The sequence below is a fragment of the Acanthaster planci genome, linkage group LG18, assembly GCF_054643075.1.
Source record: "Acanthaster planci isolate LZ-2023a linkage group LG18, COTS_SCS, whole genome shotgun sequence".
NCBI lineage: Eukaryota > Metazoa > Echinodermata > Asteroidea > Valvatida > Acanthasteridae > Acanthaster > Acanthaster planci.
The window spans coordinates 10,575,295-10,602,208 of NC_141794.1; the positions used below are offsets into that span (position 1 = coordinate 10,575,295).

Consider the following 26,914-nt stretch of genomic DNA (forward strand, 5'->3'; position numbering starts at 1 on the left):
GTGTCAAAAATTGTGCCCCAACCTCATGGAATGACCCAAACATATTCTTGAAATCTCACTGAACTGTAAAATACAAAGATAAAAGATGAAACTCTACATGGAAAACATTTTAGAAAAAGTTGGTTATTAAGAGATTGTTTACTTTTTATACATATAAAACGATAAACATAAAATTAGCTTGAACTGAAATGACAGCTGAAAAATGTCAATTTCAATACACAATACAAGGAATACATGCATGTACAACAGCCACAAGAAATGGTCAGATATTTTTGAATAGCATTGCAAATAGAACGTTTTCTATGATAACTCAAGAAAGAAATGTTGCTTGATAAAGGTAAAACACAGTGTGAAAGTCGAGTCTATGATATCAATTGCACTGTGTCTGATAAAACCTGTGAATATGACCTCATTGTTGGTAGATTTCACAAAATTATGCAAAGACATTACATGTATATTTAGTATTCCAACATAATGTGTTAACATTAAGATTTTTTGTCCAATAATAACACTGATGAAATTGAAAAGCAGGTTAAAGTTCCCATTGTTTCAAATTGGACAAATTTCTTGTTCTATGGTACACACTGTATTTCGTTTGAAACCCCCTTCTGACATGTTTGAAAGGATGCCAAATAAATATTAGTTTTTTACCTTGTTTGTTTTCCTACTCTTGGTTCAGTTTCACGAGGCAGAGAAATAATGTTCACAAAGTCATCTTGTCTCATTCCGTAATAAGAGTCCCACCAAGTTCTGTTTCCACTAGGTTCTTGTTTGCGAAGTACACCTCTGATAATGTCTGAATTAGCCAATGCATTCCTCCAGATAGATACAGAAATCCCCGATGGTTTGGAACTGGTCCTTGTCTTCGGAGCTTGTGCTGTTGTTCAGCTGGCACAGTTTCTTGCCATCTCCGTTTTTCTTGATGTTGAAGGAGCGACATCTGAGCTCCTTAAGGCAGGCCGAACCACAGGTGGTGACGCTGTCGATGATAAACTCCCCAATGACGTGGTCAAGGAGGCAGGTTGAGTTGAGCATTGGGATGGGAGTGTTGCTGGAGAAGCAGTATTGACGGGGTTGGGTTGGGCGAGGAGTGCAGGCAGCCTGACGGATACAAACGGCATCATGGGATTCACTACAGCGAGCATCATCCATCCTGTCATCATGTCTTGCAGCTATTGCAGCACAGTCTTGATTCCCTCCATAATTATCAGGCTGCCCAGACCCCCATCCCATGAATGGCTTGCTTCCTTCCTTGCCGTCACATGTCCAGTTTCCTTCAACTTCAATGTCATTGCAAGCAATCCAGGCGTAGTAGTGGCTGTCATTCTGTCGTGCCAAATCTGCCAAAAACTTCATTTCTTGGAGGGAGTTTGGAGCAGCCATCTTGCCCGCCGTTTCTCGGCAAGCTGACTTGCTGCTCTCCCAGTCAGCCTTTGATTCAGTGAGGTGATAGCACGCTTTCTGCCACAGTCCCCACCCTGACGGACAGGAACACTTCATGGCAGGCAGAGAGGGACAGAAGTCTGACCCCCATGCAGCATTGATCACTGCAGTGATGGCTACAATACCAACAACTTTGACCAAGTACATGGCGATTCTTGGCAGGTGGTGGGTGAATTCTAACAGAATTAGAATGATGCGTCAGCTTCAACGGTGTGTTTCATTTGCAGTGGGGAGGTGAAGTGAAGCCAGCTGAAAACTAGAAGTGGCGTTGAATAAAAAAGATGCAGTGTGTGCTGATTATAGTAACGATTAAAATAAACGATCCTGTTGCTATGGTCACTTAATGTCTGTGCTCCATTCGTAGTTCGTGGTAAATGGTAGAAAGTCTCAAATTACAGAGAAAAATTTGCCATTGGTGTGGATTCTCTGTGTTGGCACCTCATAAAAGATGCAAAGGATTAATGGTAGAAAGTTGAACAATAGCAGCCCTTGTGAAACTGGAATGATGGACATTGCTCTTCAATTCAAACTGACTGGCTTTGATGATGAGAATTTTCATTGTAAATTAAAGGGATTGTGTTTGGAATGCATTAGAAATTAATCTTCCAACTAGGAGAAGGTTTTTAGGAAAAGCTAGGATAAAATAAAATGGTTGCCGTGTTGACCCAGTTTGTAATATCAACATTTCAGGAGTTGACCGTGAAACAGTAAATATGCAACTGAATTGTTTTATTTTCATGTGAAGTGAACCTGCCAAAGAATGCATTAAGTTCCTTTTATATATATACATGTAGCCTCTCTACTGGCACTTTCAAAGTAAGTCTTGTTTGGTGACGTTAACATCTTTGCACAAGAATTATACACCCCCGAAAAAGAAATTGAAAGATCGAGCAAAATGGCATTGGTAGAGATGATCTACATAAAGAAAAATTGGTTCGATCAGCAGGGATTGGATTCCCTGTTGGCAAGTGCCTCTGTTAGATCCAAGATCTGCTGCTTAGCTTGCCCAAGCTGGTTAATTACATGCGCATGTGCAAGATTAACTCTTGTGAGTTTGATTTTAAGATCTCCTCTGTAGTTCTGGCCTTGCTTGCCATCTTGAGTCTGTCGATGACAACCCACCACCATGCAGACCCTGCCTAATTCTTTTTCAAGGCATTTCAAAATCTGAACCAATGGCTTGAGTTTTGGCGGATTGTTCTTGTACGTTCATAAATAGCCCAATTTCTTGGTCATGGTTCGGCCGCTTGAAAGTTGGGAATGTACAACCCTTATCTCTGGAAATTAGTGCCAAACAGCATGCAGCATGCCGGCATCCATGTATGTTCTTCAGGGGTTAAAGTTTTTGAACTGAGTTGAATTCATTTCTGTTTAAAAAGGAACATTTATTTCTGTTTAAAAAAGAACATTTATTTCTGGGTAGTGGAAAATAATGAATATCAATTTTGCAAAACTTCGCATTGTTATCGGCTTTGTAAGCCATCTCACTATTTTTTGCGGTTGTTTAATAATGAAAACCTTGCACGTTTTTCTGTGTGTTCGCCTAAAACCCTGACAAGGAGGTGGTGTGTGAATCTGTTCCCGCTGTTTGAGCGCTAGAACAAGAACGCCGTGTCAAGTACAGGACGCCCAAACTCGACCTGTAATGATGCTCACACAGAGAAAAGACAAAAACGAGTTTGAAACTGGATGTTAACTACAACACCAAGATTTAATTCGAAAATAGATACTGACTGTTTCCTATTAGGAAGCACAGTCTTAGAACCCAAGTTAGAATGTTATGAATGAAACTGCATCTTAGCATGTGGAAATGACTTGACAGTCTCCAACGTAGCAAACATTTCAACCGAATTTCATATTTGGTCAATTCAAAGGATTTACACCCAAGGTTGCAGCCAGAATAATGGTAATTGAAAATGTCGTAAATTTAAAGACTTGAGCCTGAAGAGTTTGGATTTTTTACCTCCAGAAATAGGGGAGGGGCTAGGGAGTGGGGTATTTACATGCATTGCCTTGGCTGTTCATAAGAACTTGCTAGTGTGTGACTTGACTATCAACACATCAGTGTTAGTTTCAATCCAATCCAACCAAGTGCCATATTACGGCTAATTACATGTACGAGTTTCAATTTCACTATAGTCTAGTCCATGAATACTTTCACTGTGCATCATTGGAGCAGTAAACTATCCCTTTCATCATCTGTGGGTGTTTTGCATCTTACTCAATTTCCACTTGTCTCCAAATCTTTTCTGATGAACAAGATAGCACCTCTTTTCCCTCTGACTCTCCAAATTGAATAATAAAATCCCAAAACATGCGACTTGAACAATCCGTGCGATATTTAAAAATGCTGCACAATATGTGAGAAAGTCTGTAGGTTGATTCCACTAGATCTGGTCAGAATGGTAGATGGAGTTTGGCTCAAACCACATGCATTTTGAAATGGATAAACTAATGGCTGAATGTGAAATTATCACAACTTGTTGCAGTCCAAAGGCCAATGACCTGTTCTTCTGGATTGTAATTGTTACAATTATACTAGTGAAAAGCACAGGATGCAGTGTTCATATTTGAATTAGGCCATTTTCATTCAACCTGCATGTCGTTAGCTCCCCAGCTTGGTTCATTCGCAGTACATGCAGTTTATTTGCTGACAAATTCGTCATTCCATTAGGTTGGGGCACAATTTGGGACGATGTCCTTGTTACATGGGTAACTTTTACTGTCTGTCATGAACTATAGAGTAGATGTAGGTCATTTTATACTCTGTCAAAATAACACACCCCTCTGTATTCAGCCTTGCAAGTTGTATAACAATGTCAGTTTAGAATCCCCATGCAGGGAAATAATGATCGTTTTTACGGGATCCATGTAAGACTTGACACTGTCACAAATTGTGCCCCAACCTCATGGAATAACCCAAACATATTCTTGAAATCTCACTGAACTGTAAAATACAAAGATGAAATTCTACATGGAAAACATTTTAGAAAAAGTTGGTTATTAAAAGATTGTTTACTTTTTATACATATAAAACGATAAACATAAAATTAGCTTGAACTGAAATGACAGCTACAAAATGTCAATTTCAATACACAATACAAGAACACATGTATGTACAACAGCCACAAGAAATGGACCAAAATATAGAAAATCAACACTGATTTTAAACAAATGGTCAGATATTTTTGAATATCATTGCTAATAGAACGTCTTCTGTGATAACTCAAGAAAGAAATGTTGCTTGATAAAGGTGAAACACGGTGTGGAATTCAAGTTTATGATATCAATTGCACTGTGTCTGATACAACCTGTGACTATGACCTCATTGTTGGTAGTTCACAAAAAACATTACATGTATATTTAGTATTTCAACATAATGTGTTAACATTAAGATTTTGTGTCCAATAATGACACTGATGAAGTTGAAAAGCAGGTTAAAGTTCCCATTGTTTCAAATTGGACAAATTTCTTGTTCTCTGGTACACACTGTATTTCGTTTGAAACCCCCTTCTGACGTGTTTGAAAGGATGGCCAAATAAATATTAGTTTTTACCTTGTTTGTTTTCCTACTCTTGGTTCTGTTTCATGTGGCAGAGAAATAATGTTCACAAAGTCATCTTGTCTCATTCCGTAATAAGAGTCCTACCAAGTTCTGTTTCCACTAGGTTCTTGTTTGCGAAGTACACCTCTGATAATGTCTAAATCAGCCAATGCATTCCTCCAGATAGATACAGAAATCCCCAATGGTTTGGAACTTGTCCTTGTCTTCGGAGCTTGTGCTGTTGTTCAGCTGACACAGTTTCTTGTCGTCTCCACTTTTCTTGATGTTGAAGGAGCGACATCCAGTCTCCTTGATGCAGGTTGATCCACAAGCAGTGACACCCTCGGTAATAAACTCTCGGATGAGGTGGTCAAGGAGGCAGGTTGAGTTGAGCATTGGGATGGGAATATTGCTGGAGAAGCAGTATTGACGGGGTTGGGTTGGGCGAGGAGTGCATGCAGGCTGACGGATACAAACGGCATTGTGGGATGTATTACAGTGACCATCATCCATACTGTCATTATGTTTTGCAGCTATTGCTGCACAGTCTTGATTATTATTTTTATTATTCGGCTGCCCAGAATCCCATGCCAGGAACGGCTTGCTCCATTCCTGTCCATCACACGTCCAGTTTCCTTCGACTTCAATGTCATTGCAAGCAATCCAGACGCGGTAGTCGCTGTCGTTCTGCCGTGCCAAATCTGCCATGAACTTCATTTCTTCAAGTGAATGAGGGGCAGCCATCATGCCTCCTAGGTTTTGACAAGCTGACTTGCTGCTCTCCCAGTAAGCCTTTGATTCAGTGAGGCGATAGCACGCTTTCCTCCACAGTTGCCACCCTGACGGGCAGGAACATTTCATAGCAGGCAGAGAGGGACAGAAGTTTGACCCCCATGCAGCATTGATTGCTGCAGTGATAGCTACAATGCCAACAACTTTGAACAAGTACATGGCAAGTCTCTAGGCAGACGATTGGAAAATTTGTGCACAAGTACAATGATGTGTTGGCTACACCAGAGTGTTTTGATTGCAATGTGGAGGTCCAATGGTGACAAATGAAAATAGGAAATGACTGTCACTACATGTAGAACACACACATTTTATGCTGCTTTGAATAATCATCAAAATAACAGACATGTACAAAAGATCCTGTTGCTATGGTCACTCAGTGTTGGCGCTAATTCAGTTTGAGCATTCCAACTTGATGGTACATGGTACTGAGTCTCATTAAATGAGTCTCATTAAAAGATCCTGTTGCTATGGTCACTCAGTGTTTGGGCTAATTCAGTTTGAGCATTCCAACTTGATGGCACATGGTACTGAGTCTCATTAAATGAGTCTCATTAAAAGATCCTGTTGCCATGGTCACTCAGTGTTGGCGCTAATTCAGTTTGAGCATTCCAACTTGATGGCACATGGTACTGAGTCTCATTAAATGAGTCTCATTAAAAGATCCTGTTGCCATGGTCACTTAATATTTTTGCTCTCATTAGTACCGGTAACAAAGCCAGCTGTTGCTGTGGATTCTCGGTGTTGGCATCTCATTCAAGATACAAAGGAAATGATAATTGGTGCAAATTCTAACAAACGCAGCTTTCTTGAAACAGGAGAAATGGATGTTGCCCTTCAATTCAAACTGACTACCGTTGATGATGATAATATTCACTGTGAACCGCAGGTGTGATTATTTATTTAGTTTAGGTGTACGTCAGAAATTAATCTTCTTGCCTATTCAGCTGTATTTGATCGTTACGCTCCAGTAGAAAATAATACATGTACCTCCATAATGAAAGGTCTGCAAGGAAACCATGAACGTCGATGGTGTTCAGTCACTGTGAATGGACCAAAGTGAGTTTGATTTAAGATCTCTAGTATAGTTTTGACCAAGTCTGCCATCTTGAATCCTGGGACGACCACACACCCTGCATGCAGATACTATGTACTCAATTCTTTTCCAAGTCTCTTGACCTTAAAATCCAAGAAATGACAACGATGCTCACACATAGAAGAGACATGAAAGGGTTTGAAACCGTATGTTCTTTAACTACAACACCAAGTTTTAATTCCAAAACAGATACTGACTTTTTTAAGGAAACAGAGCAAAGATCTTTCTTGGATGAACCCAAGGTGGAATCCGGTGAAAGGAAATTGCATCTCAGTATGTGAAATGAATCGATATTCTGTAAAATAGGAAACATTTAAACCGAATTCCGCATTTGGCCAATTCCAAAGGTTGCAGCCAGAATAATTGTGATAAGAACATTAGAAATGTTAAGACGTCAGGCTAAGGGATCAGATTTTAACCTCTACAAAAGGAGGGGGGCTACATGCAACAGCGAGGCTGTCCGACAAGAAACCTGGTTGCTTCCATTCGATATGACTATCAACACATCAGTGTGAGTTTCAGTCCATCCAATGAGGTATGGTATGACTGTAAATGTGATTTCTCAATCTCACGACAGTCCTGTTAGTGACTACTTGTCACTGTGTATTGCCAATGGAGTAAATGAACTGTTTTTTTCTCCTGTGGGCATTTTGCAAGAGAACAGTACATGTAGGCCCCTATATCTGATTTTCTGAAAACAACGTCTAATGGCCACAAGATACATGTACGTGTAGCATTCCTTGGTTCCCTGACCCTCTAAAACAACACAAACTATAATCAAGCGAGTAATTATACAATCAGTGTGATTTTAACAAAATGCCTTACGCCATCTGAGTAAGCCTGTGGGTGGATTCCTGTTCTGTCCGTTTAGAGAAGCAGGCGGAATTTGGCTGAAACAACTTACATTTTGATATGAATCAACTAATGGCTAAGTGTGACATTTGCTGCAGTCGAAAGGTGTGCTCGTTCTTCTAAAAGCAAGTTTGAAAATTTTGCCAGTAAAGACAAAGGCATGCCATATTCAAATGTGCATTGTGACAGTTTGGATTAAGCCCATGGAGTGAGGCATCCAGCATACATTCACATGTAGGTCATTTATAGTGGTTTCCTTGCCGACAAATCTACATGTATTCCTATTGATTAAAATCTCACTGTACCAGAAAAAAAAATGGTGAAAGATGTTTACAAACTCTAAAACATTTTAAAGTTTACTGATAAAGAGGTCTCTTCTTTTTCAAACATTTCAAATGCTGTACAGCGCATAAGCTTGGAGAGTGAACTTGCAATTCAATGGCAGTTAACAAAATATGAAAACAAAGTTACTTGATTAAGGTGCAACTCGGTGGAAAAGTCAAGATTATGGTAACGCTTGCATTGTGTTATAGATACACATAAATGTAAACGGTATAACACTGAGCAACACTATGATTGGTTGTTCACAAAACACGTAGAGACATTAAAAAATTAGGATTTCAACATAATCCCTGAACATAAGATTTTGTGATTTTTGATGAAGACTTTTTTGTCTGTTGGAGATGAAAAACAATTTAAAATAGCAATGTTTGTGAAGTTGTGAACACCCTACATGTACATATACAGTACAGCTGTACATGTATGTGCCATAAGGAAAACATATAGTATATGACATTCGACAAATTTCCCGTAATGCTATCCTGCTATCCTGTTTCAAATAAGAGCAAAATAAATATTTGTTTTTACCTTTTTTTTCTGCTCTTTGTTCTGTTTTATGTGGCAGAGAAATAATGTTCATAAAATCACATTGTCAAATTCCCTAATAGGAGTCCCACCAAGTTCTGTTTTCACTAGGTTCTTGTCTGTGAAGTACACATTTGATAATGTCTGAATTAGCCAATGCATTCCTCCAGATAGATACAGAAATCCCCGATGGTTTGGAACTTGTCCTTGTCTTCGGAGCTTGTGCTGTTGTTCAACTGGCACAGTTTCTTGCCATCTCCGTTTTTGATGTTGAAGGAGCGACATCCAGTCTCCTTGATGCAGGTCGAGCCACAAGCAGTGACACCCTCGGTAATAAACTCTCGGATGACGTGGTCAAGGAGGCAGGTTGAATTGAGCATTGGGATGGGAATATTGCTGGAGAAGCAGTATTGACGGGGTTGGGTTAGGCGAGGAGTGCAGGCAGCCTGACGGATACAAACGGCCTCACGGGATTTACTACAGCGAGCATCATTCATACTGTCATTACATTTTGCAGCTATTGCTGCACAGTCTTGAATATTATCCGTATTATGCGGCTGCCCAGGTCCCCATGCCATGAACGGCTTGCTTCCTTCCTGGCCGTCACACGTCCAGTTTCCTTCAACTTTAATGTCATTGCAAGCAATCCAGACGCTGTATTTGCTGTCCTTCTGTCGTGCCAAATCTGCCATGAACTTCATTTCTTCAAGTGAATGAGGGGCAGCCATCATGCCTCCTAGGTTTTGACAAGCTGACTTGCTGCTCTCCCAGTCGGCCTTTGATTCAGTGAGGCGATAGCATGCTTTCCTCCACAGTTGCCACCCTGACGGGCAGGAACATTTCATGGTAGGCAGAGAGGGACAGAAGTCTGACCCCCATGCAGCATTGATTGCTGCAGTGATGGCTACAATGCCAACAACTTTAAGCAAGTACATGGCGACTCTTGGGCAGACGGTTGCACAGTGTGAAGAGAATTGGAACAATGCCTCACTTTCAGCTGTTTGTTCCAGTCAGAGCCCTATGATGCCGAATAAAAGTTGAAGTATCAATAATGATCGCAACAATTGAGGTGAGTTTTTGTTGCTGTGGTTTCTTGTCCACATTCAAGTTGTTGAAGGAATATAGTGCAAGATGTCACAAAACGCAGCCTTTGTAAAATGGCAACGAGGGTGGTTTTCCATTAGATTCGTGCAATATTTTGGCTATTCCGTCCACCTTGAAACAGTGAAGAGAGTATATATTTATGTAAGTTTCATCAGAAATTAGACGGTGCGTCTCCGTCCCCTGGTTTTCGCAGTCTGATTGTGGAGGTTGGGATAACGTGAATTAAAACACGGACTTTGCCAATAAAAACATGTCTGTTGCGGACAGAAATAATGATCAAAGTAGCCAATGAGCTTGCTGCAATGGTTAATTATTTGTGTGCAAACGCTCGAAGCTGATGATAATTCTTCCCTCCTAACGATTCTTCCTTTGTGAAATGAGAATTACCTACCGTATGTATTGTCTTTGAGATTAACTGACTACACTGGAAGCAACAATTTGCAATAAAAATGATGGGATCATTAGGATGAGCATGGCAGTAATAATCTGAAATTAATATTTCAACTCCTTGGAAAATGGCACATTGATTAAAAAAGGGAGAAAAAGGACAGAAATATTGGAGTGCATAGAAAGTGCTCTGCAGGGATTAATAAACCTAATAGGATCTTTGAAAGAACAGTTGCCATGGTTGCTAGAAGTTTGAAATACCAGTCACAGAAATGGGGGGGGGAGGGAAGAATTAATCAGGATATCAAGAATGCCCAGCTTCTTAAGGATGGGGATTGACATTTAATTTGAAAAAAAGTCAGAAAACTTCCCCATACTGTTGAAACCTGTCAACGTGTCACCCTTACCGTGGTGTCATTGAAAACTTTAAACACAACAAATTGTATACAATTTAAATAGTTGACACAAAGTTCGGGTGATGAATTCATGGTATTCCTTTGACATGACTGAGCAGAGCGTTCTGATTAGATTACATTTGTTTATTTGAGAGTAGACATAAGGTCCTATTCAGCCCGAGACATATCTCGTGATATGTCAAACTTTGTAAGCTATTGGCACAGAATGGAGGAGATTTATACCGTCTATAGTACAGTGTAGTATGCCATTATGAGAAAGAGGACTGTAGATACCAATCAGACTTTGTCGATCTTGGCAAGGAATGGGACAAGATGTTGTTAGGCAATGGAGAACCTGAATAAGCCTGTTCAGACGGATTAAAGTTTATACGAAACAAACATCGTGGCTAGAAAGATATTTTTAGAAGGAACCGGAGGCTGCTCATCACAACTTGAAGGGTATTTTTAGAAGCAAAATGAAGGAGTTTAGGAGGTGTTTTTTTTTTTTTTTTTGAGGATAACCACGGGATCAAACATTAAGGCTACGAGAATACTTTCAGAAGGAAAGTTAAACCAGAATAATAAACATTGCGGCTGGGAGGATTTTATCGGCTGGAAAACAAATCTGGTTACTGTCATCAAGGTTAGGAAGATATTTTTAGAAGGAAAAAAAAGGAAACTAATCAAGGTTAGGAGAGTATTTCAAGACGGAAAAAGCAGGAGACTAATCATCAAGGTTGGGAGGATATTTTTTAGAATGGAAAGGAGTAGACGAGCAGGATTATTATTTCTGTTATGTTTAAAGAGGTTAGTGAAGGGGAAATGCCGGCACGCAAGAGTTCTTACCGGTCTTTTGGGGCAATTTTGACAAAAAAGTACAAAAGAATTGTATCTCTAAACAAGGGAGACTGATCAGGTGCAGTTTGCTTTGACCATGCCAGGGTTAGGTACTGGTATTATGGGTCCACAGCTGGGACATTTGTCCTTTCCATTCTCCCTTTTGAAAGCGGACAAGTCAGGAAAAGATTGAATACAAAAATAGAAAGAAGATTAATGTGCATTCATGTGTTTGAGGTATTTGACATGTTTATTTGAAGGGTACTGAAATTACTCTCTTTTGTTAACATCTGACCTGTAAATGTGAAATTTTATTGGATGGGGAGAAACGTAGGTTTCTTAATTTGTTTGAGATTGAGACTCCCAATCATCAAACTTACTGATACAGGCAATTCACAATGCAGTGCGCCACCAAGAGGTTGTCACGGAGAGGCTTTTTGGCAGTGCATTGTGGGATAAATAGCTGACAAAGTGTCATTTTGCTATTAAACTGTGCTGTACCCTGAAAACTGGAATTTTAAAAAAATGTTTGTTTATCTTGATCGAAAATGCGAAGTAGCTTATTGCAGTCAAAGGTAGTCAAAGTGATGATTTTGTGCAGTGTAGGGAATGCGTCAATCAATCAAATATCCCCAAATTAGTACGCACGAAGTGCGCTTAATCACGGCAGAGTGCGAACAGTAAATTTGAAAAGTGGCCTTTCTCCGGCAAGCTCTTGGTGGCGCACTGTTTCATGAATCACCCGTATTGTCCCAATTGTAAATCGGGCAAAACTCACACTGCTTGATTTCTACATGTATTTCCCTGAAGTATTTGATATGGAGAATGTGTAGATAAAGATCTCTTTAATAATTATTCCAAAGTCTGCCGTCTTAGATTTATTCAGAACTTTGGATAGCCCCAGATACATGTAAATGTATTAGCCATCTCTCCTGATCACGGCCCTTTTTCATGTTTAGAGTTTATTTTATACATGTGTTTGAAATAGTTAGAGCACCATCCTTGTCACACACAGAAACAGACACAAAAGATAAAATTTCTGTTCTCTATCTACAACACTGATTATTTATTGGGAAAAAGAAGAACTTTTTAATGAGGAAAAACTATCAAAATCCATCACTGTGTATCTCAGGTTGGAAACCGAGTAGTAGAAATGGACCGTGCTATATCCAAGCAACTTGAATTATTCTATTCAATAGATAATGTCCAACAACTTCAGAGATGTCATTGTGGTTGCAGTTTTGGACCAAACAAATGATCAGAAGTCATAAGCTATAGTGATTAGTGATTATATATAAAAATTGAAAGGCTGAAGGATTACAGACAGAGCAAGGACTGAGATGTTTTTGGATGAAGTTCTTAAATTTGTAAAGATGTCTTTACGCCATTCTCTTGAAAGCAGTCTGATTGGGAGGGGCCACATGTTTAGAGGGAGGGGTCGTGCACCTTCCCTGAGGGTTGACTTGAACACACCAAGGTACTAGGACACGTACATACATGTACATGTACTTAACGAATCTATTGCTTTACTCAGATGTATTGAAAATTACTGCATTTTCAGGTGCTTAGGGCAATACTACTAGAGTTACAAATTGTGACTCAAATCTGTTAATTGTTATTGGTTCCCATCAGTAAAACCAAAAACACGGCAATGTGATTTATGGGATTGAATCTTTTATAAAACCTGACTTGTTAACACCTGTATTTTAAACACCTTATGTAGAAGCCTGATGTAGTGCATTCAACTGCTTCTTATTTTGTATTCATCAATGGTCCAAAAATGATTATTTCACTTAGTGACAATGCATGCATGTACGTGAAGATAATTGCAGTGAATTTAGGTATAGCCACAAGAACACGGAAATAATGACTGAAATTATTTGAACCAAAAGTAGTCATACATCTACATTTTCCTTGATTGGTGATTCTGAACGGTTGGTCGTTTCTTGAAACTGTTGCTGAGTAAAATGATAAACGCTGATCAAAAGTCAAGATATCAATGATCTCATTCTAAATACAAGGTGTTGACTTGAACATACAATTTGTAAACACTAAGCAGGTAAAAACCAAAGAACAAAAAGCAACAATCCAAAATCTTCTCTAGAAAAAACTTCACAGTCAGATGGCTTCAGAGTAGAAATCTTAACATTAAGTGTTTTCTGTAGTGTCACGATACTAGTACAAGACTGAAGAACGCTGATTAAGTTTTGAAAATGTAATGATCTGTAATGATTCCAATGTGGTGAATATGCAGAGATAGATAAAAAGGTAATTGGTTAAAAGGTGTCAGCAGAAATGGGAAATGGAAATTTCTTGACAGTTGTATCGGTTTAACCGAAGGACTGATATTGAGATTAAGAGCCCATACGTGGAATTTAGTTTTGAATCTTTCTCTATCTCACCTCTGTCTGTCTTTTCCTTTGGCACTGAACTGAATTGCTGTGTTGTATATGACATTACCAAACTGCCAGACCAGGGATCACATTAATGTCTATGGTCATGAGCTATACCAAATTTGTTTTCTTTCAGTTCAAGTTCAGGTTGATAGATTTCCTGTCCAAGAAAGTCAACATCTAGCCGATGCAAATTTCTGAGTAGATACAGAAATTACTGATGGTTTGGAACTTGTCCTTGTCCTCTGAGCTTGTGCTGTTATTCAGCTGACACAGTTTCTTGCCGTCTCCGTTTTTCTTGATGTTGAAGGAGCGACATCCGGGCTCCTTGGCGCAGGCTGAGCCACGGACGGTGATGCTGTCAGTGGCAAAGTCTCGGATGACGTGGTCAAGGAGGCAGGTTGAGTTGAGAATGCGGCCGTGGGTGTCGGTAGAGAAGCAGTAGCGACAGGGTTGGGTTGGGCGAGGAGTGCAGGCAGGCTGACGGCCTCAAACGCCATCGTGGGATTCACTACAGTGACCATCCTCCATACTGTCATCATGTTCTGCAGCTATTGCAGCACAATCATGTGGCAGAGAAATAATGTTCATAAAATCACATTGTCAAATTCCCTAATAGGCGTCCCACCAAGTTCTGTTTTCACTAGGTTCTTGTCTGTGAAGTACACATCTGATAATGTCTGAATTAGCCAATGCATTCCTCCAGATAGATACAGAAATCCCCGATGGTTTGGAACTGGTCCTTGTCTTCGGAGCTTGTGCTGTTGTTCAGCTGGCACAATTTCTTGTCGTCTCCACTTTTCTTGATGTTAAAGGAGCGACATCCAGTCTCTTTGATGCAGGTCGATCCACAAGCGGTGACACCCTCGGTAGTAAACTCTCGGATGACGTGGTCAAGGAGGCAGGTTGAGTTGAGCATTGGGATGGGAGTGTTGTTGGAGAAGCAGTATTGACGGGGTTGGGTTGGGCGAGGAGTGCAGACAGGCTGACGGATACAAACGGCCTTACGGGAATTATTACAGCGAGCATCATCCATACTGTCATCTTTTTTTGCAGCTATTATAGCACAGTCTTGATTATCATCAGCATTATCCGGCTGCCCAGAATCCCATGCCATGAACGGCTTGCTCCCTTCCTGGCCGTCACACGTCCAGTTTCCTTCGACTTCAATGTCATTGCAAGCAATCCAGACGTGGTAGTTGCTGTGCTTCTGTCGTGCCAAATCTGCCATGAACTTCATTTCTTCAAGTGAATGAGGGGCAGCCATCATGCCTCCTAGGTTTTGACAAGCTGTCTTGCTGCTCTCCCAGTCAGCCTTTGATTCAGTGAGGCGATAGCACGCTTTCCTCCACAGTTGCCACCCTGACGGGCAGGAACATTTCATGGTGGGCAGAGAGGGACAGAAGTTTGACCCCCATGCAGCATTGATTGCTGCAGTGATAGCTACAATGCCAACAACTTTGAGCAAGTACATGTACATGGCGAGTCTCTCGGCAGACGATTGGAAAATTTGTTTAGAAGGAGAATGATGTGTTGGCTACACCAGAGTGTTTTGATTGCAATGTGGAGGTCCAATGGTGACAAATGAAAATAGGAAATGACTATCACTACATGTAGAACATACACATTTTATGCTGCTTTGAATAATCATCAAAATAACAGACATGTACAAAAGATCCTGTTGCTATGGTCACTCAGTGTTTGGGCTAATTCAGTTTGAGCATTCCAACTTGATGGTACATGGTACTGAGTCTCATTAAATGCAGATACCGGTAACAAAGCCAGCTGTTGTTGTGGATTCTCAGTGTTGGCATCTCATTCAAGATACAAAGGAAATGATAAATGGTGCAAATTCTAACAAACACAGCTCTCGTCAAACAGGAGAAATGGATGTTGCTTTTTAATTCAAACTGACTACCGTTGATGATGATAATATTCACTGTGAACCACGGGTGTGATTATTTATTTAGTTTACGTGTACGTTAGAAATTAATCTTCTTGCCTATTCAGCTGTATTTGATCGTTACGCTCCAGTAGAAAATAATACATGTACCTCCATAATGAAAGGTCTGCAAGGAAACCATGAATGCTGGTGGTGTTCAGTCACTGTGAATGGACCAAAGTGAGTTTGATTTAAGATCTGCTGTTTAATTTCGGGCATGTCTGTCATGTTGAATCCAACGAAACAGCAAAGGTCTTTCACGGGAGAACAAAAGGTACTATGTGGAATCCAGTGAATGAAAATTACAGCTCAGTATGTGGAAAAGACTCGATCTTAGCTAATTTAGGAAACATTTAAACTGTATTCCGCATTTGGCCAATTCCAAAGGTTGCAGCCAGAATAATTGTGATAAGAACATTAGAAATGTTAAGACTTCAGGCTAAGGGATCAGATTTCAACCTCTACAAAAGGAGGGGGATTACATGCAACAGCGAGACTGTCCGACAAGAAACCTTGTTGCTTCCATTCGATATGACTATCAACACATCAGTGTGAGTTTCAGTCCAATCCAATGAGGTGTGGTAGTACTGTAAATGTGATTTCTCAATCTCACGACAGTCCTGTTAGTGACTACTTGTCACTGTGTATTGCCGATGGAGTAAATGAACTGTTTTTTCTCCTGTGGGCATTTTGCAAGAGAACAGTACATGTAGGCCCCTGCATCTGATTTTCTGAAAACTACGTCTAATGGCCACTAGATACATGTACATGTACCATTCCTTGGTTCCCTGACCCTCTAAAACAACACAAACTATAAACAAGCAAGTAATTATACAATCAATGTGATTTTAACAAAATGCCCTACGACATCTAAGTAAGCCTGTGGGTGGATTCCTGTTCTGTCCGTTTAGAGAAGCAGGCGGAATTTAGCTGAAACAACTTGCATTTTGATATGAATCAACTAATGGCTAAGTGTGACATTTGCTGCAGTCGAAAGGTGTGCTCGTTCTTCTAAAAGCAAGTTTGAAAATTTTGCCAGTGGAGTGAGGCATCCAGCATACATTCACATGTAGGTCATTTATAGTGGATTCTTTGCCGACAAATCTACATGTATTGATTAAAATCCTCACTGTACCAGAAAAAAACAAATGGTGAAAGATGCTTACAAACTCTAAAACATTTTAAAGTTTACTGATAAAGAGGTCTCTTCTTTTTCAAACATTTCAAACGCTGTACAGCGCATAAGCTTGGAGAGTGAACTTGCAATTCAATGGCAGTTAACAAAATATGAAAACAAAGTTACTTGATTAAGGTGCAACACGGTGGAAAAGTCAAGATTATGGTAACGCTTGCATTGTGTTATAGATACACATAAATGTAAACGGTATAACACTGAGCAACACTATGATTGGTTGTTCACAAAACACGTAGAGACATTAAAATTAGGATTTCAACATAATCCTCAAACAGTAAGATTTTGTGATTTTGGATGAAGATTTTTTGTCTGATAAAGATGAAAAACAATTTAAAATAGCAATGTTTGTGAAGTTGTGAACACCCTACATGTTTGTGCTACATGTATAAGGAAAACAAGTATAAAATTTGACAAAAATCTCGTTTTGCGATATTTCATTTTGAACCTCTGCTATCCTGTTTCAAATAAGAACAAAATAAATTTTAGTTTTTACCTTTTTTTTCTGCTCTTGGTTCTGCTTTATGTGGCAGAGAAATAATATTCATAAAATCACATTGTCAAATTCCCTAACAGGCGTCCCACCAAGTTCTGTTTTCACTAGGTTCTTGTCTGTGAAGTACGCCTCTGATAATTTCTGAATTAGCCAATGCATTCCTCCAGATACATGTGCTGTTTATTATCAAAATTAAAAAAGTTAATCAAAATTACAGATAAAAGATCCTGTTGCCTTGGTCACTTAATATTTGTGCTAATTGCACTTGAGCCTCCAAACTTGGCGGCGGACGGTACAAGTCTCATTAATTGAAAACAGACAAAGCTAGCTGTTGCTGTGGATTCTCCGTGGGAGCACCTCTTAAAAGATACATGTACTAAATGTAGCTCTCCTGAAGGAGACCACCTCATGAAAGGTTGTCAGCTTATTGATGAGCAATATCCTTTATCCTTATTGCCCATCAATACGCTGACAACCTTTCATGAGGACAATATTCAATACTGCGAACCAAAGTCTCGATTATCTAGTCATATTACATCAGACATTAATCTTGTAACTAATGATTCCTTTCCCATTCGGCTGCATTTGTGCATAACGCTCCTGTAATTCACGTTAATCGTACCTCATTGAAAGGCCTGCAAGGAGACCATGAACGCTGCTATTGTTCAGTTGATGTTTTAACGACCAGAGCCGTTTGAGTAACGGAAGGAAAAATTGGCACAGTTGCAATAAGTATCAGGTTTGGTGAAAACCAAGGACAAAAGGGTATCATTGAAAATGGTTGCTCTATGTATGTATTTTGATCTTTACGTGCTCCAGGAACAAGAAAATGACTGATGTTAACTGTTTTAACATTGTTACATTGGTTGAGTATATAAGAATTTTGACTATGCAAAACTCTTCCGAGTTTGATTTTAAGATCTCCTTTATAATTTTGGCCAAGTCTACCCTCTTGAATCCTGGCAGGACGACACCAACTCTTTTTCGAGTCATTTGATTTTGAAAAACTACTAAAATGTAATTATGTTCACACAAAGGAAAGACAGTAAAGGGTTTGAAGCCGTTGGTTATTTGAACTACAATGTAGTGACAATTTCTTCAGAAACGAGAGCTAATATGGTCTGTCTTAGAACCCAAGTTAGAATTTTATGAATGAAAGTGCATCTTTGAGTCAGTTTTGGGAAATGACTCTATATTCTAAAAAAAAAAAGAAGGAAGTAGAAGTCTATCAACAGGATTCCACATTTGATCAATTCAAAAGGATTCACACAAAAGGTTGAAGCCTGAATAATTGTAATCAGACATTAAAATTTTGATGAAGGCATCAGATTGTTTAACTTTCAGAGATGGTGGGGGGGGATATATACACATTACCGTGATTACCCTGGCTTTTGAATAAGAAACTTTATTGCTTTTATGTGACGTGACTATCAACTGATCGAGGTACACTTACATGTAAGTTTTCAATCCAATCCGAGGTGGTACGGTACATATACTGGTATGATAGCTTAATAATGATATTCAATCTCACTATAGTCCACTCTGTGAATACCTTTCATTGTGCATGATCAGCCCAGGAGAAAATTACCTCTTTTTTCATCTGTGGACGTGGATATCAGATTTTCTCCAAATAGTGTCTAATGATCACAAAATACCACGCCTTGGCCTCACTACCCTCCAAAACAAACAATATAAACCACAAACAAACAAACTGAATGATCAGTGTGATTTGTAAAAATATGCTGTTTGGCATCTGAGAAAATCTGTTTGTGGATTCCACTCAGCCCATTTAGAAGCGCAGTACAGTTCAGCGAACCCACATGCATTTTGATATTAATTACCTAATTGCTAAACTGTGCATATTTTAGAATTTGTTGCAGTCGAAAAGTAAAAGCTTGTTGTTCTATAATAACCAATTTTTAAGATCTCTTTTTTAAGAGCCGAACATGCCATATTCAAATTTGAATTACATGGTTTTAGTCAGGTATACAGTGTGGGTTGATCGTTGTAGACATTGGAAACATTTCAAGTAGTTTTCACACCCCAGTAGGATTCACACCCAAAGTTATACATCCAGAATAATGGTAATTGAAAATGTCGTAAATTTGAAGACTTGAGCCTGAAGAGTTTGGATTTTTTACCTCCAGAAATAGGGGAGGGGCTAGGGAGTGGGGTATTTACATGCATTGCCGTGGCTGTTCAACAAGAACTTGCTAGTGTGTGACTTGACTATCAACACATCAGTGTTAGTTTCAATCCAATCCAACCAAGCGCCATATTACGGCTAATTACACGTACGAGTTTCAATTTCATTGTAGTCTAGTCCATGAATACTTTCACTGTGCATCATTGGAGCAGTAAACTATCCCTTTCATCACCTGTGGGTGTTTTGCATCTTACTCAATCTCCACTTTTCTCAAATTTTTTTCTGATGAACAAGATAGCACCTCTTTCCCCTCTGACTCTCCAAATTGAATAATAAAATTCCCAAGCATGCGACTTGAACAATCCGTGCGATATTTAAAAATGCTGTGCAATATGTTAGAAAGTCTGCAGGTTGATTCCACTAGATCTGGTCAGAACGGTAGATGGAGTTTGGCTCAAACCACATGCATTTTGAAATTGATAAACTAATGGCTGAATGTGAAATTATCACAATTTGTTGCAGTCCAAAGGCCAATGACCTGTTCTTCTGGATTGTAATTGATAAAATTATACTAGTGAAGAGCACAGGATGCAGTGTTCATATTTGAATTAGGCCATTTTCATTCAACCTGCATTCAGTTAGCTTCCCAGCTTGGTTCATTCGCAGTACATGTACATGTAGTTTATTTGCTGACAAATTTGTCATTCCATTAGGTTGGGGCACAATTTGTGACGATGTCCTTGTTACATGGGTAACTTTTACTGTCTGTCAAGAACTACAGAGTAGATGTAGGTCATTTTATACTCTGTAAAAATAACACACCCCTCTGTATTCAGCCTTGCAAGTTGTATAACAATGTCAGTTTAGAATCCCCATGCAGGGAAATAATGATCGTTTTTACGGGATCCATGTAAGACTTGACACTGTCACAAATTGTGCCCCAACCTCATGGAATGACCCAAACATATTCTTGAAATCTCACTGAACTGTAAAATACAAAGATAAAAGATGAAACTCTACATGGAAAACATTTTAGAAAAAGTTGGTTATTAAGAGATTGTTTACTTTTTATACATATAAAACGATAAACATAAAATTAGCTTGAACTGAAATGACAGCTGAAAAATGTCAATTTCAATACACAATACAAGAATACATGCATGTACAACAGCCACAAGAAATGGTCAGATATTTTTGAATAGCATTGCAAATAGAACGTTTTCTATGATAACTCAAGAAAGAAATGTTGCTTGATAAAGGTAAAACACAGTGTGAAAGTCGAGTCTATGATATCAATTGCACTGTGTCTGATAAAACCTGTGAATATGACCTCATTGTTGGTAGATTTCACAAAATTATGCAAAGACATTACATGTATATTTAGTATTCCAACATAATGTGTTAACATTAAGATTTTTTGTCCAATAATAACACTGATGAAATTGAAAAGCAGGTTAAAGTTCCCATTGTTTCAAATTGGACAAATTTCTTGTTCTATGGTACACACTGTATTTCGTTTGAAACCCCCTTCTGACATGTTTGAAAGGATGGCCAAATAAATATTAGTTTTTACCTTGTTTGTTTTCCTACTCTTGGTTCAGTTTCACGAGGCAGAGAAATAATGTTCACAAAGTCATCTTGTCTCATTCCGTAATAAGAGTCCCACCAAGTTCTGTTTCCACTAGGTTCTTGTTTGCGAAGTACACCTCTGATAATGTCTGAATTAGCCAATGCATTCCTCCAGATAGATACAGAAATCCCCGATGGTTTGGAACTGGTCCTTGTCTTCGGAGCTTGTGCTGTTGTTCAGCTGGCACAGTTTCTTGCCATCTCCGTTTTTCTTGATGTTGAAGGAGCGACATCTGAGCTCCTTAAGGCAGGCCGAACCACAGGTGGTGACGCTGTCGATGATAAACTCCCCAATGACGTGGTCAAGGAGGCAGGTTGAGTTGAGCATTGGGATGGGAGTGTTGCTGGAGAAGCAGTATTGACGGGGTTGGGTTGGGCGAGGAGTGCAGGCAGCCTGACGGATACAAACGGCATCATGGGATTCACTACAGCGAGCATCATCCATCCTGTCATCATGTCTTGCAGCTATTGCAGCACAGTCTTGATTCCCTCCATAATTATCAGGCTGCCCAGACCCCCATCCCATGAATGGCTTGCTTCCTTCCTTGCCGTCACATGTCCAGTTTCCTTCAACTTCAATGTCATTGCAAGCAATCCAGGCGTAGTAGTGGCTGTCATTCTGTCGTGCCAAATCTGCCAAAAACTTCATTTCTTGGAGGGAGTTTGGAGCAGCCATCTTGCCCGCCGTTTCTCGGCAAGCTGACTTGCTGCTCTCCCAGTCAGCCTTTGATTCAGTGAGGTGATAGCACGCTTTCTGCCACAGTCCCCACCCTGACGGACAGGAACACTTCATGGCAGGCAGAGAGGGACAGAAGTCTGACCCCCATGCAGCATTGATCACTGCAGTGATGGCTACAATACCAACAACTTTGACCAAGTACATGGCGATTCTTGGCAGGTGGTGGGTGAATTCTAACAGAATTAGAATGATGCGTCAGCTTCAACGGTGTGTTTCATTTGCAGTGGGGAGGTGAAGTGAAGCCAGCTGAAAACTAGAAGTGGCGTTGAATAAAAAAGATGCAGTGTGTGCTGATTATAGTAACGATTAAAATAAACGATCCTGTTGCTATGGTCACTTAATGTCTGTGCTCCATTCGTAGTTCGTGGTAAATGGTAGAAAGTCTCAAATTACAGAGAAAAATTTGCCATTGGTGTGGATTCTCTGTGTTGGCACCTCATAAAAGATGCAAAGGATTAATGGTAGAAAGTTGAACAATAGCAGCCCTTGTGAAACTGGAATGATGGACATTGCTCTTCAATTCAAACTGACTGGCTTTGATGATGAGAATTTTCATTGTAAATTAAAGGGATTGTGTTTGGAATGCATTAGAAATTAATCTTCCAACTAGGAGAAGGTTTTTAGGAAAAGCTAGGATAAAATAAAATGGTTGCCGTGTTGACCCAGTTTGTAATATCAACATTTCAGGAGTTGACCGTGAAACAGTAAATATGCAACTGAATTGTTTTATTTTCATGTGAAGTGAACCTGCCAAAGAATGCATTAAGTTCCTTTTATATATATACATGTAGCCTCTCTACTGGCACTTTCAAAGTAAGTCTTGTTTGGTGACGTTAACATCTTTGCACAAGAATTATACACCCCCGAAAAAGAAATTGAAAGATCGAGCAAAATGGCATTGGTAGAGATGATCTACATAAAGAAAAATTGGTTCGATCAGCAGGGATTGGATTCCCTGTTGGCAAGTGCCTCTGTTAGATCCAAGATCTGCTGCTTAGCTTGCCCAAGCTGGTTAATTACATGCGCATGTGCAAGATTAACTCTTGTGAGTTTGATTTTAAGATCTCCTCTGTAGTTCTGGCCTTGCTTGCCATCTTGAGTCTGTCGATGACAACCCACCACCATGCAGACCCTGCCTAATTCTTTTTCAAGGCATTTCAAAATCTGAACCAATGGCTTGAGTTTTGGCGGATTGTTCTTGTACGTTCATAAATAGCCCAATTTCTTGGTCATGGTTCGGCCGCTTGAAAGTTGGGAATGTACAACCCTTATCTCTGGAAATTAGTGCCAAACAGCATGCAGCATGCCGGCATCCATGTATGTTCTTCAGGGGTTAAAGTTTTTGAACTGAGTTGAATTCATTTCTGTTTAAAAAGGAACATTTATTTCTGTTTAAAAAAGAACATTTATTTCTGGGTAGTGGAAAATAATGAATATCAATTTTGCAAAACTTCGCATTGTTATCGGCTTTGTAAGCCATCTCACTATTTTTTGCGGTTGTTTAATAATGAAAACCTTGCACGTTTTTCTGTGTGTTCGCCTAAAACCCTGACAAGGAGGTGGTGTGTGAATCTGTTCCCGCTGTTTGAGCGCTAGAACAAGAACGCCGTGTCAAGTACAGGACGCCCAAACTCGACCTGTAATGATGCTCACACAGAGAAAAGACAAAAACGAGTTTGAAACTGGATGTTAACTACAACACCAAGATTTAATTCGAAAATAGATACTGACTGTTTCCTATTAGGAAGCACAGTCTTAGAACCCAAGTTAGAATGTTATGAATGAAACTGCATCTTAGCATGTGGAAATGACTTGACAGTCTCCAACGTAGCAAACATTTCAACCGAATTTCATATTTGGTCAATTCAAAGGATTTACACCCAAGGTTGCAGCCAGAATAATGGTAATTGAAAATGTCGTAAATTTAAAGACTTGAGCCTGAAGAGTTTGGATTTTTTACCTCCAGAAATAGGGGAGGGGCTAGGGAGTGGGGTATTTACATGCATTGCCTTGGCTGTTCATAAGAACTTGCTAGTGTGTGACTTGACTATCAACACATCAGTGTTAGTTTCAATCCAATCCAACCAAGTGCCATATTACGGCTAATTACATGTACGAGTTTCAATTTCACTATAGTCTAGTCCATGAATACTTTCACTGTGCATCATTGGAGCAGTAAACTATCCCTTTCATCATCTGTGGGTGTTTTGCATCTTACTCAATTTCCACTTGTCTCCAAATCTTTTCTGATGAACAAGATAGCACCTCTTTTCCCTCTGACTCTCCAAATTGAATAATAAAATCCCAAAACATGCGACTTGAACAATCCGTGCGATATTTAAAAATGCTGCACAATATGTGAGAAAGTCTGTAGGTTGATTCCACTAGATCTGGTCAGAATGGTAGATGGAGTTTGGCTCAAACCACATGCATTTTGAAATGGATAAACTAATGGCTGAATGTGAAATTATCACAACTTGTTGCAGTCCAAAGGCCAATGACCTGTTCTTCTGGATTGTAATTGTTACAATTATACTAGTGAAAAGCACAGGATGCAGTGTTCATATTTGAATTAGGCCATTTTCATTCAACCTGCATGTCGTTAGCTCCCCAGCTTGGTTCATTCGCAGTACATGCAGTTTATTTGCTGACAAATTCGTCATTCCATTAGGTTGGGGCACAATTTGGGACGATGTCCTTGTTACATGGGTAACTTTTACTGTCTGTCATGAACTATAGAGTAGATGTAGGTCATTTTATACTCTGTCAAAATAACACACCCCTCTGTATTCAGCCTTGCAAGTTGTATAACAATGTCAGTTTAGAATCCCCATGCAGGGAAATAATGATCGTTTTTACGGGATCCATGTAAGACTTGACACTGTCACAAATTGTGCCCCAACCTCATGGAATAACCCAAACATATTCTTGAAATCTCACTGAACTGTAAAATACAAAGATGAAATTCTACATGGAAAACATTTTAGAAAAAGTTGGTTATTAAAAGATTGTTTACTTTTTATACATATAAAACGATAAACATAAAATTAGCTTGAACTGAAATGACAGCTACAAAATGTCAATTTCAATACACAATACAAGAACACATGTATGTACAACAGCCACAAGAAATGGACCAAAATATAGAAAATCAACACTGATTTTAAACAAATGGTCAGATATTTTTGAATATCATTGCTAATAGAACGTCTTCTGTGATAACTCAAGAAAGAAATGTTGCTTGATAAAGGTGAAACACGGTGTGGAATTCAAGTTTATGATATCAATTGCACTGTGTCTGATACAACCTGTGACTATGACCTCATTGTTGGTAGTTCACAAAAAACATTACATGTATATTTAGTATTTCAACATAATGTGTTAACATTAAGATTTTGTGTCCAATAATGACACTGATGAAGTTGAAAAGCAGGTTAAAGTTCCCATTGTTTCAAATTGGACAAATTTCTTGTTCTCTGGTACACACTGTATTTCGTTTGAAACCCCCTTCTGACGTGTTTGAAAGGATGGCCAAATAAATATTAGTTTTTACCTTGTTTGTTTTCCTACTCTTGGTTCTGTTTCATGTGGCAGAGAAATAATGTTCACAAAGTCATCTTGTCTCATTCCGTAATAAGAGTCCTACCAAGTTCTGTTTCCACTAGGTTCTTGTTTGCGAAGTACACCTCTGATAATGTCTAAATCAGCCAATGCATTCCTCCAGATAGATACAGAAATCCCCAATGGTTTGGAACTTGTCCTTGTCTTCGGAGCTTGTGCTGTTGTTCAGCTGACACAGTTTCTTGTCGTCTCCACTTTTCTTGATGTTGAAGGAGCGACATCCAGTCTCCTTGATGCAGGTTGATCCACAAGCAGTGACACCCTCGGTAATAAACTCTCGGATGAGGTGGTCAAGGAGGCAGGTTGAGTTGAGCATTGGGATGGGAATATTGCTGGAGAAGCAGTATTGACGGGGTTGGGTTGGGCGAGGAGTGCATGCAGGCTGACGGATACAAACGGCATTGTGGGATGTATTACAGTGACCATCATCCATACTGTCATTATGTTTTGCAGCTATTGCTGCACAGTCTTGATTATTATTTTTATTATTCGGCTGCCCAGAATCCCATGCCAGGAACGGCTTGCTCCATTCCTGTCCATCACACGTCCAGTTTCCTTCGACTTCAATGTCATTGCAAGCAATCCAGACGCGGTAGTCGCTGTCGTTCTGCCGTGCCAAATCTGCCATGAACTTCATTTCTTCAAGTGAATGAGGGGCAGCCATCATGCCTCCTAGGTTTTGACAAGCTGACTTGCTGCTCTCCCAGTAAGCCTTTGATTCAGTGAGGCGATAGCACGCTTTCCTCCACAGTTGCCACCCTGACGGGCAGGAACATTTCATAGCAGGCAGAGAGGGACAGAAGTTTGACCCCCATGCAGCATTGATTGCTGCAGTGATAGCTACAATGCCAACAACTTTGAACAAGTACATGGCAAGTCTCTAGGCAGACGATTGGAAAATTTGTGCACAAGTACAATGATGTGTTGGCTACACCAGAGTGTTTTGATTGCAATGTGGAGGTCCAATGGTGACAAATGAAAATAGGAAATGACTGTCACTACATGTAGAACACACACATTTTATGCTGCTTTGAATAATCATCAAAATAACAGACATGTACAAAAGATCCTGTTGCTATGGTCACTCAGTGTTGGCGCTAATTCAGTTTGAGCATTCCAACTTGATGGTACATGGTACTGAGTCTCATTAAATGAGTCTCATTAAAAGATCCTGTTGCTATGGTCACTCAGTGTTTGGGCTAATTCAGTTTGAGCATTCCAACTTGATGGCACATGGTACTGAGTCTCATTAAATGAGTCTCATTAAAAGATCCTGTTGCCATGGTCACTCAGTGTTGGCGCTAATTCAGTTTGAGCATTCCAACTTGATGGCACATGGTACTGAGTCTCATTAAATGAGTCTCATTAAAAGATCCTGTTGCCATGGTCACTTAATATTTTTGCTCTCATTAGTACCGGTAACAAAGCCAGCTGTTGCTGTGGAT

General features: G+C 39.6%; 6 protein-coding genes across 7 annotated transcripts; all 6 read right to left on the bottom strand.

The window, feature by feature from the left end:
- Nucleotides 1–669: 669 nt before the first annotated feature.
- Nucleotides 670–1,898, bottom strand: LOC147796191 (L-selectin-like). Its single transcript, XM_087148724.1, has one exon. The coding sequence runs from the start codon at nucleotides 1,588–1,590 to the stop codon at nucleotides 802–804; it is 789 nt and encodes a 262-aa protein (XP_087004850.1). The 5' UTR covers nucleotides 1,591–1,898; the 3' UTR covers nucleotides 670–801.
- Nucleotides 1,899–3,135: 1,237 nt separating this feature from the next.
- On the bottom strand, nucleotides 3,136–6,179 carry LOC147796192 (CD209 antigen-like). Its single transcript, XM_087149046.1, has one exon. It carries the CDS (start codon nucleotides 5,936–5,938, stop codon nucleotides 5,150–5,152), a length of 789 nt encoding a protein of 262 aa, XP_087005172.1. The 5' UTR covers nucleotides 5,939–6,179; the 3' UTR covers nucleotides 3,136–5,149.
- Nucleotides 6,180–7,023: 844 nt separating this feature from the next.
- LOC110978809 (type-2 ice-structuring protein-like) lies at nucleotides 7,024–10,155 on the bottom strand. Its single transcript, XM_022234093.2, has one exon. It carries the CDS (start codon nucleotides 9,521–9,523, stop codon nucleotides 8,738–8,740), a length of 786 nt encoding a protein of 261 aa, XP_022089785.2. The 5' UTR covers nucleotides 9,524–10,155; the 3' UTR covers nucleotides 7,024–8,737.
- A 2,391-nt stretch (nucleotides 10,156–12,546) lies between these two features.
- On the bottom strand, nucleotides 12,547–15,743 carry LOC147796193 (lectin BRA-3-like). Of its 2 annotated transcripts, none has more exons than XM_087148815.1 (2): nucleotides 14,695–15,743; nucleotides 12,547–14,192 (listed from the first exon to the last, which is right to left on the bottom strand). In XM_087148815.1, exons 1-2 carry the CDS (start codon nucleotides 15,182–15,184, stop codon nucleotides 13,885–13,887), a joined length of 798 nt encoding a protein of 265 aa, XP_087004941.1. In that variant the 5' UTR covers nucleotides 15,185–15,743; the 3' UTR covers nucleotides 12,547–13,884. The 2 variants fall into 2 exon arrangements, with proteins under 2 accessions (XP_087004941.1, XP_087004942.1); XM_087148816.1 differs by having other exon boundaries at nucleotides 12,547–14,148; nucleotides 14,654–15,743.
- A 2,432-nt stretch (nucleotides 15,744–18,175) lies between these two features.
- Nucleotides 18,176–22,300, bottom strand: LOC147796194 (L-selectin-like). The gene has a single exon (XM_087148814.1). The coding sequence runs from the start codon at nucleotides 21,990–21,992 to the stop codon at nucleotides 21,204–21,206; it is 789 nt and encodes a 262-aa protein (XP_087004940.1). The 5' UTR covers nucleotides 21,993–22,300; the 3' UTR covers nucleotides 18,176–21,203.
- A 1,237-nt stretch (nucleotides 22,301–23,537) lies between these two features.
- Nucleotides 23,538–26,581, bottom strand: LOC147796195 (CD209 antigen-like). Its single transcript, XM_087149047.1, has one exon. It carries the CDS (start codon nucleotides 26,338–26,340, stop codon nucleotides 25,552–25,554), a length of 789 nt encoding a protein of 262 aa, XP_087005173.1. The 5' UTR covers nucleotides 26,341–26,581; the 3' UTR covers nucleotides 23,538–25,551.
- Nucleotides 26,582–26,914: the final 333 nt, after the last annotated feature.

Excerpts from the sequence above, each read along its gene's own strand:
- LOC147796191 (XM_087148724.1), bottom strand. The coding sequence starts at position 1,590 with ATGTACTTGGTCAAAGTTGTTGGTATTGTAGCCATCACTGCAGTGATC.
- LOC147796192 (XM_087149046.1), bottom strand. The coding sequence starts at position 5,938 with ATGTACTTGTTCAAAGTTGTTGGCATTGTAGCTATCACTGCAGCAATC.
- LOC110978809 (XM_022234093.2), bottom strand. The coding sequence starts at position 9,523 with ATGTACTTGCTTAAAGTTGTTGGCATTGTAGCCATCACTGCAGCAATC.
- LOC147796193 (XM_087148815.1), bottom strand. The coding sequence starts at position 15,184 with ATGTACATGTACTTGCTCAAAGTTGTTGGCATTGTAGCTATCACTGCA. Across the intron at positions 14,193-14,694 it reads CCGTAAGGCCGTTTGTATCC|GCCGTCAGCCTGCCTGCACT; the intron begins GTCAGCCTGTCT and ends ATGGCGTTTGAG.
- LOC147796194 (XM_087148814.1), bottom strand. The coding sequence starts at position 21,992 with ATGTACTTGGTCAAAGTTGTTGGTATTGTAGCCATCACTGCAGTGATC.
- LOC147796195 (XM_087149047.1), bottom strand. The coding sequence starts at position 26,340 with ATGTACTTGTTCAAAGTTGTTGGCATTGTAGCTATCACTGCAGCAATC.